Source organism: Pseudorca crassidens, chromosome 4 (genome assembly GCF_039906515.1).
Source record: "Pseudorca crassidens isolate mPseCra1 chromosome 4, mPseCra1.hap1, whole genome shotgun sequence".
NCBI classification, from domain to species: Eukaryota; Metazoa; Chordata; class Mammalia; order Artiodactyla; family Delphinidae; genus Pseudorca; species Pseudorca crassidens.
Window position 1 is genome coordinate 47,428,290 of NC_090299.1, and position 19,215 is coordinate 47,447,504.

General features: G+C 37.6%; 2 protein-coding genes across 19 annotated transcripts in view; one reads left to right on the forward strand and one right to left on the reverse strand.

Annotated features, from left to right (window-relative positions):
- The window catches only part of PACRGL (parkin coregulated like), a 36,858-nt gene that overhangs the window by 6,364 nt on the left and 11,279 nt on the right, over window positions 1-19,215 (forward strand). For 3 of the 13 annotated variants that reach the window (XM_067735636.1, XM_067735635.1, XM_067735638.1), the window contains exons 4-10: window positions 40-107; window positions 1,780-1,870; window positions 4,620-4,754; window positions 5,230-5,337; window positions 8,838-8,918; window positions 11,794-11,891; window positions 12,686-13,211. In XM_067735636.1, coding sequence (XP_067591737.1) covers window positions 40-107; window positions 1,780-1,870; window positions 4,620-4,754; window positions 5,230-5,337; window positions 8,838-8,918; window positions 11,794-11,850 — 540 coding nt within the window. In that variant the 3' untranslated portion in view covers window positions 11,851-11,891; window positions 12,686-13,211. Of the gene's footprint in view, window positions 1-39; window positions 108-1,779; window positions 1,871-4,619; window positions 4,755-5,229; window positions 5,338-8,837; window positions 8,919-11,793; window positions 11,892-12,660; window positions 13,212-16,521; window positions 16,944-18,374; window positions 18,653-19,215 lie in introns of those variants that run through there. The other 10 variants (XR_010942938.1, XR_010942936.1, XR_010942940.1 and 7 more) reach the window with 10 other exon arrangements.
- The window catches only part of KCNIP4 (potassium voltage-gated channel interacting protein 4), a 1,191,601-nt gene continuing 1,185,600 nt past the window's right edge, over window positions 13,215-19,215 (reverse strand). For all 6 annotated transcript variants that reach the window (XM_067735633.1, XM_067735629.1, XM_067735632.1 and 3 more), the window contains 3 exons: window positions 17,153-17,257; window positions 16,451-16,513; window positions 13,215-14,714 (listed from right to left, as the gene is read on the reverse strand). In XM_067735633.1, coding sequence (XP_067591734.1) covers window positions 14,667-14,714; window positions 16,451-16,513; window positions 17,153-17,257 — 216 coding nt within the window. In that variant the 3' untranslated portion in view covers window positions 13,215-14,666. The remainder of the gene's footprint in view (window positions 14,715-16,450; window positions 16,514-17,152; window positions 17,258-19,215) is intronic.

Here is a 19,215-nt window from a genome sequence, read left to right on the forward strand (position 1 = left end):
TAGTAATATTTATTGTATTCTTGTCATTTTTTATTTCAGTTTGGTGAACAGTCACGAGCCCCTTCTGCATTTGCAGCTATTTACTCTAAGGGAGGTGTTCCTTGCAGGTAAGATCAGTACAAGTTATAATTGACTATATTATTCAAAATAATTGAGTAAAATCAATACAGTTTTCAGTTTAAAGTTTTGAAAAATTTATTTACTAGGGAGGTTGAAATAATGGTGACTTATTCATACTTTGGCTGTTGGAGTGGTATAGATCCTGGGACATTGTTGAAGAAAATCATTTTAATTCCAAAACAGAATTACTGATAGATGTACAGTAAACCACCAAATAATTTAAGAAATTGAATGAACCAGTTTCTAAAACAATTTAAGCATTCATAGGCTTGGGCGAATTTCAAATAAATAATCCTTTTTTGTTCGTGAACTGGAAGTTGACAATTTAATGAAATTGTTTCATTATTTTTTTAATTATACTTCAAAAATCAAAGATTTACAATTTTATTTATTGAAATTATACTTATTAATGAGTAATATAGCTGTTTTTGTTTACTTTTGATGCAGTTCTTGTAGCCCTCTTGGATAGAGATCAAAACTATTTTAAAGCAGACGATGCAGGTTACTAATAGAGTGATATCATTTTAAGATTTCACTACTGAGAAACATTAATTTCTTCTAAGTATAACCAGTTTTAGCCTGTTATAGATGATAGAAAATTTTGTTTTCATTGTGGAAAGAATAATCAAAACATTCTTTTTGTTGTTCTAAAGTTAAAGAAATGTAGTTTTTAGTGGTATTTTCAGATTTGGAGGGCTAGGAGTGAAAAATAAGCTCAGGAAGCATTCTTTAATTTATTGTTGTTATTATCTTGTACTTGCATTCTGAATTGAAACTCTATTTTAAGGGTCTTATACCCCCTCCCCATTCTGAGAATTTATTATTGCTAAAAATGTAAAAACAGTCTTGCCGAGGCTTCTTGCTATTATGAAAAGAAGGTGTCAAGTTGAGAACATTACAAAAGGGGCGTGAAGTAACAGTTGAGTGTGTTGAATAAGTTCACGGTCATGAGTGTGATGATGGTTCCATGGGTGTATTCATACATCAAAACTTACCAAATTCTATACTGTATAACAATGTCCATTTTATTACATGTTGGTTATGTCTCAATAAAGGCTGTTAAAAAGAAAAAAAGCAGCAGCAGCAGTGACTTTAATTCAAGGGGCTGCCTCTTTGTTACCCTGCATGGGCCATTGCACCTTCCTGGCCTAAGTTTTCTTCTCTTTAACAGGGATAAAACCTGGCTTGCCTTTAGATTATTCATGTTAGGGTTAAATGATTTACATCTGAAAAATAATGTTACTTATTAAAAAATCATTGTTGCTAATTATCACATTTTGTTTGCATGTTTTGTGGTAGGTTTGCTATAGTTTTGTCTATATTATTTGGTTATAATTATAACTGAAACATATCAACTGTAACATTTGCATTAAGACACAAATAGCAACATGCTGGAACTCCAAAATTGTAGGCTAAACAAATGTGGAGTTTAGTTTTGCCACCAAACAATTTTGCTAAAAGAGTAGGAATTTGTAGGATTATAAATATATAATTATTGCTTTATAAGATGCCTTTGTAACATCATTTAAGGTCATAGTATTCCTACATGTTACAAAATAATTCTAATATGATTATGTTCTAGAAAGAATATGTATATGTTAGATAATCACTGCTTAATATATGTTGTCCTTGTTACATGCACTGCCTTTTATATTTTAGATTGGTCCATGGTTCAGTAAAACACAGGTTACAGTGGGAGTGTCCTCCTGAAAAGCTTCCATTTGATCCTCTTCTTATTACTTTAGCTGAGGTAAATACTCTATCTTTCCTAAATGTTTATGGAAAACAAATTTTTTAAATTGTGTTAAATGTTATTTTGTAACTCATCAGTAAATAGTTTTGAAATAAAAGCCAAACAACAGTATTAAAGCACCACGTTCCCTTAGGAACTAATTATGATTGGTATGTTTATTAAACTGTTTAAACAGCTTTATAAACATGAAATTAAACATGAAACATGAAATCTGCACAGGTATTTATAGATAAGTGGATAAAATATTCATATTTAATTTAAAAAAAAAGTTCTTGGAATCAAATTGAATTAGTCAAATCAGGAGAATATCACTGATTTGAACTTATATTGCATCAGATAACAATTACTGATTGGTCTTTCTTTATAGAAGCAGGCACCTTTAATATGATATGTTTCTTAGGGAACTGATATTACCTACCTAATGTTCTTTGGGAGAATTCTCTGGGCTTTTGCCTACTGGTACATTTTAAGTAGAATATTATGGAGATGGTTTTTGTAGAGGATTTTAGAAAAACTGCTGATAGGTTCCTTTATATTATTTAACATTTGTTTCAGGAAAACAGTTGGCATAGTATTAGCTTGAAGAGAGTCAGTGATATCTCCTGTGAATTTTATTATTTATAAATGTATAGAGTTAGAGTCAGAAGTTGAGAAGTGAATTAACCAGTTGTACTTAACCTTTGAGATACTTGTCTTCTTTAAGAGTTAAGGATCATTTTTGTTGTTGTTGATGTTAAGAACGTCAGCAAGAGCTTCGATGGTATTAATCTGAATAGGCAGTGCCTCTAGGATAAGTCATACAGTAATAAGTAATCTAAATAAAATACGACACAGAAAAAACTCAAGCTTTTTTTCTTCATTTAAAGAAACATTTGCTTTTCCTGTAAAACTAGTGGGGAGGGCCAGGTGGCGCCAAAACAGAAAAGTAGATAATTGTGCTGATTGAGATTTCTTAATTATAGTGAATCCTTAGAATTTCTAGTTCCTCCTTTAGTTTTCCAAGTATACTTACTCTTTTAAATGGACATAACAGTTACTACTGAAGACTGCCGAATTTTCTTAGGTCTCAGCTTTTCTTAATTTGTACCTCAGCTTGCCGAAGGTATTTTGGTGTAATAAGCAGTATATTTTTATGGGTAGCCTATTTTGAAATTAAATTTTAATTAGTCTCTTAAACTTGGTATTGAAAACTAAAGATGTTCTAATATTTCATTAGTTCTTTTTTAAACTTTTTATATATGGTAGCAAACAATATTTTAGATGAATCAAAACTATAGTGATACCTTTACAAACATACTCTAGCTAATCACAAGGAACGGGGAGTGCTTTAACTTGGGGAGTCCCCAAAGGGACTCTGAGTTTAGTTTAGACCTCATAAAGTCAGTCTTTTAAATACCCGTTTTCCAAACACCAATGCTTTTATTTGTGTACTGGGTAAACTCCACTCATTTAATAATGAGGAAATAGTGACAGAACCACCACTATTTAAATCCATTTCACCTCTTGACCTGAGATTCCTCATCTCTAAAATGAAAAGGATAGGGGTGCTCCTAAGACCATAGAACCTGTGTTCCAAAATGGTGCTGGTGTGCTTGGCATCATAGTTTTCAAAAGCATGACAGCATCTAGGAGAAGAAGTGCTTCATCACCGTTTGGAAGCAGATAGTTTGGTCTCAAGGACAAATTGTTTGAAAATTAGTATTTTTAGGCATGACCCTGCAGCTGGTTATAGTTATTCCAAATAATAATTAGTCAAACTGAGGGAATGTTGCCATTGCTTTCTTTCTTTTTTTTTTTAACATCTTTATTGGAGTATAATTGCTTTACAGTGGTGTGTTAGTTTCTGCTGTATAACAAAGCGAATCAGTTATACATAAACATATATCCCCATATCTCCTCTCTCTTGCGTATCCCTCCCACCCTCCCTATCCCACCCCTCTAGATTTCTTTCTTTGTTTTATCTTTTCAAAAAAGGTACCTATTTTATCCTGACTCAAAGTGATCAGTTACATCAAAAGACTACTGTCTAATTGTTCCTAATGCATTTGGGGTGAAAGGCATAGTAAGAAATGATTTCCAGTGTTTTTTTTTTCATATTTTTGTTTGACATTCTGATGTTAAAAATGGCATTTGATATCTTACAATGCATTTTAGACATAGTATAAGGTTTGTCTTAGTATTTAAATATGAAGGAAATATAATATTTTAGAAAGTCATTAAACAAGTTGCAAAATCACCTTTAAGATAAGGGGTCCAGTAATTTTGCATTCATAAAGTAGAGTTTATTAACATACATTTTAGACTAATTTGCTCTGATTTCAGGCAGTGTTTGGGAGTATATACAACATGTTTTTAGTATCCTAGTGAGGTTTTTTTTTCCTTCTCTTTATTTCTTTTTATTTCTTTCCTCTCCCACCTGTCCTCCTTTCTCTTTTTTCTGTTTTCTTTTTCTTTATTTCTTTTACTTTTCCTTACTTCTCCTTTGATTTTTCCTGTTCCTTTTATTTTTTTCTTATTCTTTTTCTTTTCCTTTCCTTCTTTTCTTGGTTAGGGATCCCTCCTGCCTCATGTATGTCCTGTGTTCCACGATTTCTTAGTTTAATTGAAATTGTAATTACTGAAATTATATTTCACAAATAGGAAAATAATAAAACTTGATTTTTACTTACACAAGTGAGGATTAATTTTTTTGGTATTAGCATCACTAAATGGGTAGTAAATCATGTTTTTGTCTTTGTTTTGGCAGGGTCTGAGGGAGACTAAACATCCATACACCTTTGTGTCAAAGGAGGGTTTTAGAGAATTACTTTTGGTCACAGGTGCTCTTGAAAAAGCTGTGCCTTTGCTTCCTAGACTGATTCCTGTGCTGAAGGCAGCTCTGGTATGTCCTTTATTCCTTTAGACTTTCTGTGGTACATTTAGAATATTTCATGTCTTTTTTTCTTTCAAATTATATGCAAATTTGTTCTTTACCTGTGATTTTGATGTGTGTGCAGAATTAGGCCACTGTTATTCAGGGCCAGATGATTACTTCCTGGAAGACACCTTGGGAGGATGTACTAAAAGGTAAAAAGGGACATCTTGAGTAATTAGAGAAAATAATGAACCTCAAATCAGTCTTTCCGTAGGCTACAACATATTTTAAGTAATGTTTCAGTCAAGCCAAATTTGGTTTTTGCTTCTAGATGTCCTGTACTAAAGGTTATGTTTTAAATTCTGGGTTTGGTTGACTATCTTCTAGGACTGAATGTTCAATCTCTTTTTCTCTACCTGCTTGCCCTTTCTCCTCACCCATCCTGCCTTCTCCCCTCTTTCTGTCCCTGCCTGTGCACCCCTAACCACCCAACCCTCCCCAGGTCCACTTGGATGATGAAGTGTTTGAAAGAGGATTGAATGCTCTGGTACAGTTAAGTGTCGTTGTTGGCCCTTCTCTAAATGACCATCTGAAACATCTGCTTACAAGTGTAAGTACTGAAAAGATTAGGTAGGGATTGTGTATATGTATGTCTTCCTGATGTAATGGCTTCAAATTAATCATTAAAATGATTCAAAACATTAAGAAAACCTTATCATCCTAACCAAAAAATATAGACGTCAGACCTAGTTGTTCATAAAATATTTTTACTAGTGGACATGGAAAGCAGCCACATGAGCAAATTTAGAGTTGTAATCAAAGTAAGCAGAAGTTGAATGGACAAAAATTAATGAAGTGTGAGGACTTCATGCCTATGTGGACTGGCTATGAATTATAAGCAGAGCTTATACGTATTCTTGTGGAATTGGATATTGTCAAAGTGATGTTCTTCATCTTTTTTCTTTTTCCTTGTTTCACATTGTAAGTTTTTTAGTGAGTCTCTAGCATTCAGGATGAGACATTTTCCTGTTAGGAGTAGTTTAACCATATCACAAACTTATATTGGGGTACTCTGCAGTTCAAGTGGTCCCCAAGACCACCCTTAGGTTGAACAACTTGCTGAAAGGACTCATGGAACTCAGAGAAGCTGTTATTCAGTGTTGCAGTTTATTACAGTGAAAGGATACAGATTGAAGTCGGCCAAGGGAGGAGGTGCATGGAGCAGGGCTGAGAGAGACCAGGTGTGGAGCTTCAGTTGTCCTCTCCCAGTGGAGCTGTGTGGCCAGTGCTTGCATTTTCCAGCAGTGATGTCTGGCATGATGCATGGAGTATTGCCAGCACGGGAAGCTCACCTGAGCCTGGGTGTCCAGGGTTCTCATTAGAAGTTTGTCACATGGCATCACCGCCTGCCTGCCTGGTTGACCTTGGTCTCCAGCCTCTAGAAGTTGAGCTGATACCTTGTGGCCCGAGGCCCCCACTTAAATCACTTTTGTTAGCATTGACTATCTGGTGTGGCCCAAGGCCCCAGGTAAACAAAGACATTCTTATCTGGAAGGACCTTCCAAGAGCTTCAAGGTTTCCATCCAGGAGCCAGGGGCAAGGACCAAGCCTTTCTTTATGCAGAGTTAATCCTTTACCGCACACACTGAAAGAAAGATTAAAGTCCTGGCTGGGATAAGCTGTATTCCACTTTTTTCTTGGACCCATCCACCTGAGAGATCCTAGAAGTGTATTTTTAACTTCTTATTCTGCAGATAGACTAATACACCCCAGGAACCACCTGGCTAAGCCTATGGAAAGAAGGGGTGGTGGTGCAAGTAGGGGTGCTGTGGTTAGAAATGGTAGGAGATAAAGTCTCACCATGGGTCTGGTGGGGAGAAGACAGAGTGAGACCAGACTCTCAAATGTTAACATATGGGGAGTCTCAGGACAGAAGGAGGAGAATCCTGGCAGATCCTTGCTTATCACCCTCAGGTCAGCAGGTTGGTTTGTGGCTGACTAACTACAGGAATTTCACAGTAATATGTAGAATGACTCATTGTAGATTGATTGCTTCCTTCAAACATTCAGCAGTTCAACATAAATCTGCTGTTCTCTGCCCTCCCATTTTGTGTCAGGTATCATGTGAGGCACAGGGAATATAATGCTGAACAAAACCAGATATGCCCCCTGTCCTTGTGGAGGTTGGTTTTTGTTTGGGGGAGAAATAAGTAGCAAGGACGTCCTCTGAGAGAATTAGGATGAGGTGAAGAGGAAGTGACATGGAGATAAAAGGATCCTTCCCCCAACTGGAAGTTGAGCTTCCTAAACAGCCTCCCATTCCTGCCCAGTGTTGGCGGAGGGAGAAGACCAGATCAACAGTTAAACTATTTTCTTTTTTTTTTAAGGGACGGTAGCATTAATCTTTGGTCAGTCACATTCCTGCCCACAGCTCTGCTTTTCCTAAGACAAGGACTGACTGAAAGGACCTCTTCCCTTCATGGGGCGGCAACACTTTGGGGAGACCTAGCTACCACACTGGGCTTCACACCCCAGTGGGATTCCACAGAGGAGAGATCCTTGGAAACAGGACATGTGGAAGTTTGTCCCTGGTCTGTTAGCTACATACCATGAGGACCACTGAGGCGCTAGATGCTCCCTCCCCTCCCCTCATCCACCACCCCCTTCAGCCAGAAAGGCTCCACTTTCATGTCTCATAAACTTCTACATTAGGTGTTTATTTTAAGAAAGGACTCGTCTTCTAGAAAAAGAATTTCAAAACCAGTTACTGAACCTATATACAACTGATTTTCTTCATATGTGAAATAAGTCATATCCTTTCTGAGCTTCAACTCTGAGAGACTGTCCACTGACCCTAGGACAGTGATCCTCAAACTTGAAGGAAGAAAGAAAGAAATCACCTGGGAATCTTGCTAAAAGTGCAGAACCTGGGCCTTTGTCCTGCGATTCTGATAGAGCAATTTATGGGGTGGGACCAAGAATCTGTACTTTGTAAATGGGCATCTGTGGTGGTTCTGATGGTGGTGGTTCATTGTTTGTCCTGCACTCCCATGCCTGAGAACATGGTCTCGAAGAAAGCAAACTTAAGATCTATAAGAGGTGCCTTTTCTGTTCATCCCCAGGATGTTGATAAGCCCAGCCTGTCCTCTCTTTTAGAGTTGCTTTTCTCACATTTTTAATCTTTCTGGGTGTCTCTTCTGACCCTCCCTAACCTTTGATGACCTGCTGAAAGGACCCATTCCTCAGTGCTCAGTGGTGGGAAGTATGCCGGGGTTACTCACAGATCTGGGAAGAGGAAGAACCAGAAACCTACTCTAGGACAGGGGCTTTATGTGTTTGATCAATGAGGAATTCTTGCCTGGGCTCCATTTTTATCCCCAGAAGGTGGAGCCGTGAGCAAGTCCTGCTGTAGCTGAAATGTTTAGGTCTTTGGGTGAGTGTTGCAGACACTTGGTGGGAGAACACAGTTATGAGTTGTGCCTGAGGGCCTGAATTGCGCCGTTTCTCTCTTTGCTCTTGTTCTCGCTCACCTGTGCTCTCTCCCTTCTTAGCCAGAGCTCCACCTGTCCAAGGAGGCCCCTTCAGGACATAGCTGGGGGTGATAGGTGGTCTTGTGGTTTTTAGTCTGATTCTTTTGCCTGCCACTGTTAACTGAGTTATTCATGTAAATGCTCTGTTCTGTTGTCTCTTCCTTTTTTAACTGTAGGAAACACGTGTGTTTTAGAAGCTTAGCTTTCCATCGTAGTCCTGCAGATGCTCTTGCAAATTACAGAATGGGAATGTATACAATTTCTTAGAAAACTTACTCTGGAAAACTTACAGTATGCTAGTACTGTAGTAGATTTTGTAGGGTTGGTATTGTTTCAGATAATAGAAATCCATTTTTTTAAACAAATACAGTGGTGTCTATTATATGTAAATTTTAATGAGATGTTTCCTAAAAGAAGCCTTGAAATCTAAAACAAATTAAGTGGGGTTTATGTACTTACTATACAGTAAAGACTCAATGGTATTATTTCTAGTTAGCCTATTAGTGGAGTTTTACTTATGTTTATAGTGAATAGTGTTACTTTTTCAAATCATTTCATTCCCTTAATCTTATTTGAAAAGCTTTCCAGGAGACTAAGGGACAAGAAATTCAAAGAACCAATCACCACTGCATTACAGAAGCTGGAGCAGCATGGTGGAAGTGTAAGTGAACATTATTCCCCATAAATCATACTTTTTAAACATTTCAATTGTACTATGAAATTGACTGAATAACATATATTATCTCACTTCAGGCTCAAGTAACCACGTGGAGTTGATATTATTATTCTCATTTTAGAGCTCAGAGTTTCTGTCTTGCCAAGGTCACACAGTTTTGTTTTGTCTTTCTTAATTGAAGTATAGTTGATTTACAATGTTGTGTTAGTTTCAGGTGTACAGCACAGTGATTCAGTTATACATATATGTGTGTGTGTGTGTGTGTGTGTGTGTGTGTGTGTGTGTACCCTTTTTCAGGTGCTTTTCCCTTATAGGTTATTATAAAATATTGAGTATAGTTCCCTGTGCTATACAGTAGGTCACACAGTTTATAAGCACGAGGATTCAGACCCAGGTTAACATAGGGCCTGTGCACTGCACCGTGCTTACTGTACCACACTCTGTGTAGTACAGCTGTACGTTTTTTTAAATTTTGGTTGTATTTTGTATTTTGGATGTTTTTGCTTTGACCCTTGGGAAATTCAGAAAACAAAGGGATTAACTTAACTCGTTGAAGAAAAAGTGTTATTTTTCCTTTCATTTGCCATCTTCTCTGTCTGAAAAATTTACAATCTGCCCATAATCGAAGATTGAAATGAGGTTCCCAGGTGGCTGCGTTGTTCTCTCTGGAAGGCATGTGTGCTCGCTCGAGCATGCTCACATGCACACAGAGGAATGATTCAGCTGACTAGTCTAGCTTGCAAGAAGGTGCAGAGCCGTGGGGGATTGCATTACTGTCTGTGTGTTGTGAAATAACTGGGTTAATTGAATTTTCATCACTTGAAAGAAGTGTTCAAATAATCTAGTCTTGGAAATATTTCCATAATGCAGTAGTAATTCCACCATGTTTTGGAGATTACATTTAATCAGATCTTAATGATAGAGTTGCATGTGATTATCTTAACATTGTAGAACTTAGTTACACTCTAGGTATTTGATTATAAAGAAAATTTGCGTGATCGATACAATCTTAAAACGGCAGATGTTTGAGTTTAAGCATTGCCTAAATTACTTAATTTGACCAATTTCAGTGACTTTTAAAACTGACTATATTCTTTTCATGATGAATGCCTAGAATAAAGTTTATGAGGAGGAAGTCAGTCCCTGGGCTACTAGATGATGAATTTCTTTGTTGTGTGTGGGTCTAGGCGGAGGGTTAGCCTTCTGACACCTTGTTGAGATGCACAGAATCATCCCGCAGTCAATCCAGTGTCCCTTCCCAGCAGAAAGGAGATTCTTCTTGCTTACAAATGTGTTGTTCTGAGAATTGGAATGCGAAATAATTTGCCCTTTCCTCTCTGTGAAATGCAGATAAACACATGCTAAATAACATGGCAAGGCTTTTCAATCTGAAACTCTCCCCAGATGGTTTTCACACATCCTGTGCTGGTATGGGACATGGGCGATTAGAAAGGGGTGGGCCCAGCAGGTTAGATTTCTTGGGGGGGGGTGGTGGAGGAGGGGATAGTTTTTGAGTAAATACAGGTTAGAAATAGCACACTAGGATTTGGAGGGGGAATACTGAGGATGTAGGTGACCAATCCAAGGGTCCCAGTGATAGCTAGCAAGGAAGTTCTCTTATTGCCACTCAATCTCATTAGTTTTTAATCATGCTAATACAGAATTTAAAAAGATTTTGAAGTTATAAGGACTATTAAGTGTTGTTTATTCCCTCATACTTTTGATCTTCTTGTTCCCCCTTCTAATGTCCTACATAATATTTGAGTAATAATTAATGTAATTGCAACAGGAAGTTTCAATCACATATCAAAGACTTCCCCTTGGCTTAATTATTATTGTGCTTGCTTTAGGTACTTTATAATCCATCATGAAATTAATGATGTTCTTTCCTTTCTAAAAACTTAAATGTTTACATCTTTCTCTTTCTTTAAATATTGGAGATGAGTCTTTATGAGAGATTCTTCTCAATATTATAGTTTCTCATTTCTTAAGGCTCACGTGTATCACAATGATGAAAAGACTCAACTTCTAGAGAAACTAAAATATCAGTTACAGACAGCCAGTGTCATTTTTTAGAACTAATCAGTTTGCTATCTGCCTTAAACTGAAATTGGTTCATTCTCAGCCTGATTTAATTTTTTCTGTTTTTTTTTTTTTTTTTTTTGGTGGTACGCGGGCCTCTCACTGTTGTGGCCTCTCCCGTTGTGGAGCACAGGCTCTGGACGCACAGGCTCAGCGGCCATGGCTCACGGGCCCAGCCGCTCCGCGGCATGTGGGATCTTCCCGGACTGGGGCACGAACCCGTGTCCCCTGCATCAGCAGGCGGACTCTCAACCACTGCGCCACCAGGGAAGCCCTAATTTTCTTTTTAAACGATATACACATTAGTCTTGAAAAAAATACATACACATATACATCCTGATCTTTATCGAGCAAGTAAGAACTTATTACATGAGAGGTACTCTATTGAGTATATTTTAGACATTAAACTCATTTAATCTGCGCTACATCCCTCAGAGGTGGATTTTTGTTGTTATCCCCCCGTAAAGAGCTAGAAACTGAGATGCAGAGAAGTAATTAGCCCCAGATTTGACAGTGAAGTGACTGGCAGAAGCTGGATTCAAGTACTGGTAGTCTGGTTCCTAACTATTTTTCTAGTTAAATATTTTTAAACCACAAAAAGAGACAACGTATATTTTATTTAACTCAGAAAAAAAGTTCTGTTTCCATCATTCTGCTCCTATCCCATTTTGTGTGTTTGGAGTTTTGAATACTTTTTTAGGCATGCTCCTGCAAATGTAGTACCTCTTAGGGGAACCCTGCATGATACTAATGAGGCTAAATTTTTTTCTGTTGACAGGGAAGCCTTATCATCATCAAATCTAAAATTCCAACCTATTGCTCTATATACTGCTGAAGAAACTAGCCCTGGTGACAGGTGTTAAACGCTGACCACGGGTATACACGGAACCTTTTCAGATTCACTTCACTTTATTCTTCTGTAAATCACAACCACCCTTCATTATTCCTGGCTTTAGATGAGTATACACAATTCCACTGAATCATAGTACAAGTTATTCATTAAAAAAAAAGAGTGGTTGATGGAAAACTATTAAAAAATAAGTTCTATAATAGTACAATCTCGTGGGGTTTATTTTTTCATATTTTTTATGGTTTGTGTGAGCAAGTTATTTGGTTTACAATGGATGTGTTTGTATATATTTTCTAGTGCCTTTTATATATAACATTTATACAGTTCGTGTGTAGCTATGCACTTACTTTTAGACATTTTGCCATTTCCGGGTTTTATATTTATCAAGTCTATGAAAATTTCAAATAGTGGACAAACATTTGTGAATTCACTGTTAATTATTGTTTGTAAATATGTATTTTATAACGTAGAATGCTTGGAAATAATTTTGAGTATTCTAGTTTTAAGAAAAAAATTTTTAATGTGTAAGTTCTCTTATAAGTAAGTATGGTTGTTTATTACAAATCAATAAAACTACCTAAACTTTAGGTATTAATTTAAGTAAATGTTATTTTTGTAATTCATAGTCTGAAAATACTGATATTCAGTACATGAAGATACTCAGAAATTAAAATCTTAAAAGTCTTACATGTATTCAGTGATTTTGTTGTGCTTGCTTATGTTTAACAATTAATTCAGTTGAAAAAGCTTTTAAAACGTAAGTTACAAGTGTAGCTCTGAATGTTGATGTTACAGAAGCTGATTCTGGATCATTCTACAGGGAAAGGAGTAGAGGGAGAGAAACATCTGGGCAGGAAGAGCGCCGTTAGGGACCCGGCTGGCCACACCAAATCCAAGGCTAACAGACTTCTGAAGGGCTGGAGATTAGGGGCAGCAATATTCTGTCCCAGAAGCCTCGGAGAACACCCTTTCTTTGCTCCATCCTCAGGTACCAAGAGTGATCTTTTTGTAATTCTCATTTCAGATCCAATCTCACGGATGTAACTTAAAATACGAGGAGTTTCTGAAGAGTGTTAACAGCAGAAATGCTCCTCCTCCCTCAGAGCTCCTATCATTCCTGGTCCCCTGGCTGGCACACTCTGTCCTCAAGTGTCTAGTCACATCCTCAGGTCGCATCTGCTCACAGGCCTGCCTGCCCACTGGCCTTGCCCTGACTCCTCTATCCTTGCACTTAGCTCCACCCAAAGACCAAGATCTCTACCTTTTAGAAAAATGCCATAAGAAAAATGTAACGTTTTTAATCTAGTAATTATAAAATTTATTGTAATAAAGACCTGTAACATAGACAGTAGAGTTATAAACATTTTATTTGCTTTTATTTTTTCTTTTTGAAATACAAAATGTGCACATTGAATTTACACAAACACGTGATGGCCAAGTTCAGTGTACATGTATTGTACTACTCTTAATTTCTACACTGGTGATAGCAGGGCAGCTTTCAACATCCTATCATCTCTACACCAGAATAGATACCTGATTTATTGTTGCAAAGACAGTTGCAAATTTCCTCCTACTCTAGCCTCTTGGTCTTTGTGATATTTCTGCAAAACAAACAGGGAAGGTGTGTGTATCTTTAGTAATATTGTGGCAACTTTACAATTTTGGCTTAAGATCATTAAAAATAATCTGAATTATTGGAGTTTTATGATGAGCTAAATCATAATACAATCCAGATGAGTTGCTTAGCACTTATATTCCTTTTCTATTAAATTTTGATATTATAGTTCTCGATATAATGGAATCACTGGTGCTTTCAAAGTGAATTCTGCTTGCTGTTTGTTCTTGGTAGGCATTAGGGTAGCAAAGGTTTGTTTGTCCCTAAATGGCATCTAATGTAAAGGTGCCATGAGGGAGTCAGGAAAGAGGATGGAATAGGCCTTGAATGCAGTTAAGGATTACTTGTTGCTAAGCATTGCCACATACTGGATGACAGATGTCCTGACCCTTTGCTAAGCCTGTGGACATCCTTGCTTTGTTTCACACCTTCTTGGACTTCCACTTAGTGACATAACAGTCAACCTGTAGGACTGAACAAATCCAAAATTACATACATCATGTAGGCCTTGGCTGTAATATGTATTATGAAAAATTAAGAAATGCTTATTAAATAAGCTTTATTAGGCATATGCTGACATCTGGTGATAAACTGACTTGTTTCATGTTATAAAAAAATGCCAGGTAAATGAATGTCTTTAACAGAAGGAAGCAAATCCAGAGAAACTGGGACTGTGTGTTTGTTTGTTTGTTTTTTCCCAATTGTAGTAACCTTGTTTTGTTTACTTAAAGTATAAATGGAATTACAGCATACAAACATGAAAACTAATATCTGGAAATTAAGTGCAGATGCCAGTATGTCAGAAAACCATTTAAAATCCTGGGGCTGAATACATACAAATGAATAGCAAAAAACACAGATATTTTAAAATCACCGATACTGTGAAAGCCTCAATAATCCCGTGGCTAAAGAATCAATAAAACTATATGCCAGATCCTGTTACTTTTGAATATTCACAGGGTATGAACTGACTTAGAACATCCCATGAACTCAGTGGCATTATGAGAAGGATGCAAATTTATAAATGGAAAACTCAACTCTTTTGGGGATTGCTTTATATTGAAACAAAGCTTGTTTGCATAATATGCCTCAGTGTAAAGCTGAGCAATCTATGCTAAAAGTGGTAGCTCCAGCTTTGTGCGATAGAATCGTTCACATTTGTCTGATTGAGGACGCATTCGACAAGTTAGATCACATTTTCAAAGAGCTGCATGGAGCGCATGATGTTTTCATCCTGTAAGGGAGAAAACGTGGAATTAAGTTCACCATATCGGCAAAGGAAAGTGCACTGTTTTGCCTCTAAGTACTGCCACCCTCCACCAACGCCTATGCCAAATGTTCAGATACTAGGGGTCTGCAAATGTAAATACTCTTCTACCCATTTTCCACACAGATAAGTATGGAGAGCCCATTTTGTTGAGTCTACTAGGCTTTAAACACTTTATTTAACTCTGACTCGGTGTTAAGAGGGGCTATTTCTCAAATTATTAATAGAATGCCAGCATGGAAACTGGAGAGGCGCAGAGCATAATCAAAGCGAGCAATGCAAACTGTGGCATTTTAGGTAACCGCCCGCCAAATCACAGAGACTTGTACACATGGAAGGATACAGGGTTTGTGTATGAGCCAAGAGCCAACTTCATAAAGATTGGAGGTTGGGGTTTAGGAGACAGGTTTGCAGTAATTACACCTCTCTTTCTGAGTCTGTTAGGGCTAATCTGTGTGGACTTTGGGAATCTTTAAAAATGAATGGTCTCTCAATGCCAGAGAAAGGATTGTTTGTGAGAAACCATTGCCCAGTGTCTGCAGTTTAGCATGTTCCTTAGAAACTTAGGGGGACAGACTTAGGGCAGGATAGGGGCACTTGGAGATTGTGACTGTTTATAGCAGTGGAAAATGGTAGCAGAACTAATGATGCCTTCCACTACTAGATGCCAAGTAACAATACCACCATTAAGTAGGTTGATATCACTAAGTTCGTTCAAAGACCGTCGTATTGAAATGTGAGTTGAGAAAAAGGCAGGCATCAGGAAAGGGAAAGTATATCAACTTGAAAATAATGAGAAAAACTAAAGCACCAGCAAACTTCTTTGTCTCCATAATTTTTTTTTTCTTTTTTTTTTTGCGGCACGTGGGCCTCTCACTGTTGTGGCCTCTCCTGTTGCGGAGCACAGGCTCCGGACGTGCAGGCTCAGTGGCCATGGCTCACGGGCCCAGCCGCTCCGCAGCATTGGGATCTTCCCGGACTGGGGCACGAACCCATGTCCCCTGCATCGGCAGGCGGACTCTCAACCACTGCGCCACCAGGGAAGTCCTGTCTCCATAATTATTTTAAAAATTCTTAATCGTGATTCTACCCACGTCAAGTCAAATAACTAGGTATGCTAATACTGGTCTGCCACCAGATGGTGGAGAACCACATGGACTTTTCCTCAGGGAGAATTTTCTGCTGTTTAATTTTGTGACTGAAGACCATTACTGGTTCAGCCAAAGACATCTGTTGTCCACATACATTGAAGCAATGATGTTTCTCTTAGAAATCGGATATAAGTTTGGCCAGTGATACACTCTTGGCTGTACTGGAATTCTAAATCTATGGAGGATACGGTAGACAAGTTACATGTTATATGCTAGTTCTGGGGAAAGAACAATTCAAGTCTCACATATGTTTTATCCTCAGTGATGAATATTGTAAAGGATCTGAAGAGCAAAAACACACATGTGCAACCTTCATCTCTCCAGGGCTTCCCTCATAGCCTGCCTTGGGATAGACAATGAATGCTGATGAACTGAATGTGCAAATTGGTGATTGTTTTCACAGTGGTAGGCTTACTCATCTCAGCTATGTAGAAGTGGTGATCTTAGGCATATGATCTTTATACTTTGCTCAGTTCATGGTGGCTGGCTGGAAGGACCAAGTTCAGCTGTTAAGGAAGCAAAAGGGATAGTTCCTTTACTATCGTTACTTACTTTTTGGCAACTTTCGATGAATTCATCTATGGTAACGACTCCATCTTTATTTTTGTCCATTTTCTGTTCAGGAAGAAAAGAACAAAAAAATTTGCTCAGACTTACCCCTTGATACCCTCACCCTGAACTGAACAAGCTGAAGCTGATGAAAAGAAAGCCCAGCTGCTTATTTTATGGGGAGGAACTGCTTCAGAGCACAAACTAGTAGCTTCTTAGTGATAAGAATCGTGGCTGACTGATTTTAGGCTGTTGCCTTTTCAATAGAATGTGGTATAGATCTAGAGTCACTCTGTTCTAGTAAAATCCTGCCCTCCAGCTATGACAGACTTCAGGCAACTTGCTGAAACTTTCAGAGCCTTGGTTTTCTCATCTGTGAGATGGGGCTAATGAGGATTTATAAATAACCTCATAGGGGCTTGTGAGAAATGAATGAAAACAAACACCCCAAAACATATGAGACATGGCAATTACTTGGTGTGCTATCCAGGACATGGTGAGTGTTCAATAAGTGGAGTTATCAATATTATGATAAATTCAAAACCAAAATTACTAAATTAGTATGATGGTAAATATTCTATAGTTTTGTCTCTTTCAGTAAAAATTATTTTCCTGTACATTCTTTTGAATCATCATGATGCTTTGCAAACATCAGGAAATTTGCTCTTAATTTCACTTCCTCTCTGACTTCTATTGCATTCCTACCTGGAAAAATGTTTCAACGTGTTGTCTGGGAGCATCTTCTTTGAGGACAGGATATGTGCATTTACCCATCATATCGTATATCGCTTTCATTATATCAAGCATTTCCTGAAAAGGAAAAGGCAGTCACATGAAGCCTCATGCAATGTGAAAATGAACCACTCCGAGAAGCTTTGACAGATTATCCCTACTCAATTTCAAATTTTTTATTTTTCTTTGATTCTTCATTAAATGTCTTGGTTGTCCCAGAGGAAAAGCCAATGGCCTTATGCCTTAAAAGCAGCAGAATCAGAATGTAAGAATCAAGTCGGATCTTGGTTTCAAAATGAATAAAATTCCCATGTATCTAACATGATCAGGAAAGAAACATTCTGGTTTAATGTTTCGACTTCTCTAGACTTCACATTGGCTATCTTTGCTTTATTGAGTTATTATATATTTTATATGTTGATTATCAATTTCTGTTTATTGAGAATAAAATAAACTCCACATCATGAGAATTATACTAAAACTGATAAGTCTCAAAGCTCATTAGGGTTTTCATTGTGTTTTTCCTACTGTGGCTTTAACTAAAGTCACACATGTAGATTAGTCAAAATATGACCGTGGAAACACTTCGAAATTTTAATTTTTTAAATTAAAATCTAGTTTTTGATTTGTAATTTTCAATCTTAGTGAAAATAATATCTAGTTAACCTAGACATTCAGATTTATTGTTTACACTTGTTTCCTTCATATCGAAGTTTCCACAGAAGAATATGGATTAAGTCAATAATATGGACGTAATATATATTTACTTCTGAGAGTATTCAATTCCATTTTAAATGATAAAGCAATTTGTAGTTTGTAAATTTTACGTGAAGCCCTTTAAGATGTTTTGAGCATAGAAGTTTGTTTGACATAGAATTCATGTGATGTGTTGGGTGTAAATGGTAAGAACAGCATGTTTATGTTAAACATAGAAAGGGATAGAAAGGGATCAAAGGACCAAGAGATACCTAATATCCTGGAGGCACCTGAGTACTAAATGTTTACTGTGTACTAAATATACAAGAGACACTAAGTATCCAGGAGATATGCTCGATATACCTGAATACTTAATACTCATGAGGTCTTAATTAAGCCACCCATTTGTGAGACCCATCTGGCCCCATGTGTCTTCTGCTCAACAAATAAAACCCATGGCCATTGATCAGGTTAATTGTCACATTGTAACTGTGGTCAGGTGAACTTGTCCCTGTGTCTTCAATAGAGCAAGTTGATGTCATTGGCCCAAGATACCTTCTATTTGAAGAGCCCAATGCTCAAAACTCAACTCGGGGGAAAGCTAGTGAGAGAAAGAGGACATATGGACATTGAACCACATCCAGGCTTCAGGTAATGTGGTCTTTCAACCCTACCTCCACTCCATCCTAAATTTGTTATCTTACCCCATCCTGCCCCCCCTTGCTTCTTGCTGTGTTTTAAATTAATTTATTAAACCACTTGATATGAGCATCTGAATTTGGTCTGTGAGGCTTCCTTTTTAGATAGCCCACGTGGGAGTTTATTTGGGGCTCCACTATCACATCAGGTCATTTCCCACACAGTACAGGTCACTACATAATCCACACGATTTTAAAATTGCATCTGTTTCCATATGGACCACATTATATGATAGAAAAAAGGTTACAGGCCAAATATTCTAACGTGTGGATATATTTTCTTCCTATTTGATTCCAACTACTATCTTTATTCCATGTACAGTATTCATTAAAATGCTATTAGGAAATCAGGATGTAATCCTTCTATTTTTTTTTTTTTTTTTCTTCTGTGGTACGCGGGCCTCTCACTGTTGTGGCCTCTCCTATTGCGGAGCACAGGCTCTGGACCCGCAGGCTCAGCGGCCATGGCTTACGGGCCTAGCCGCTCCGCGGCATGTGGGATCTTCCCAGACCGGGGCACGAACTCTTGTCCCCTGCATCGGCAGGTGGACTCTCAACCACTGTGCCACCAGGGAAGCCCTCCTTCTATGTTTTATATTTACTTTGAAGATTAACCATAAACTGTTTCTAGCATTCCAAATT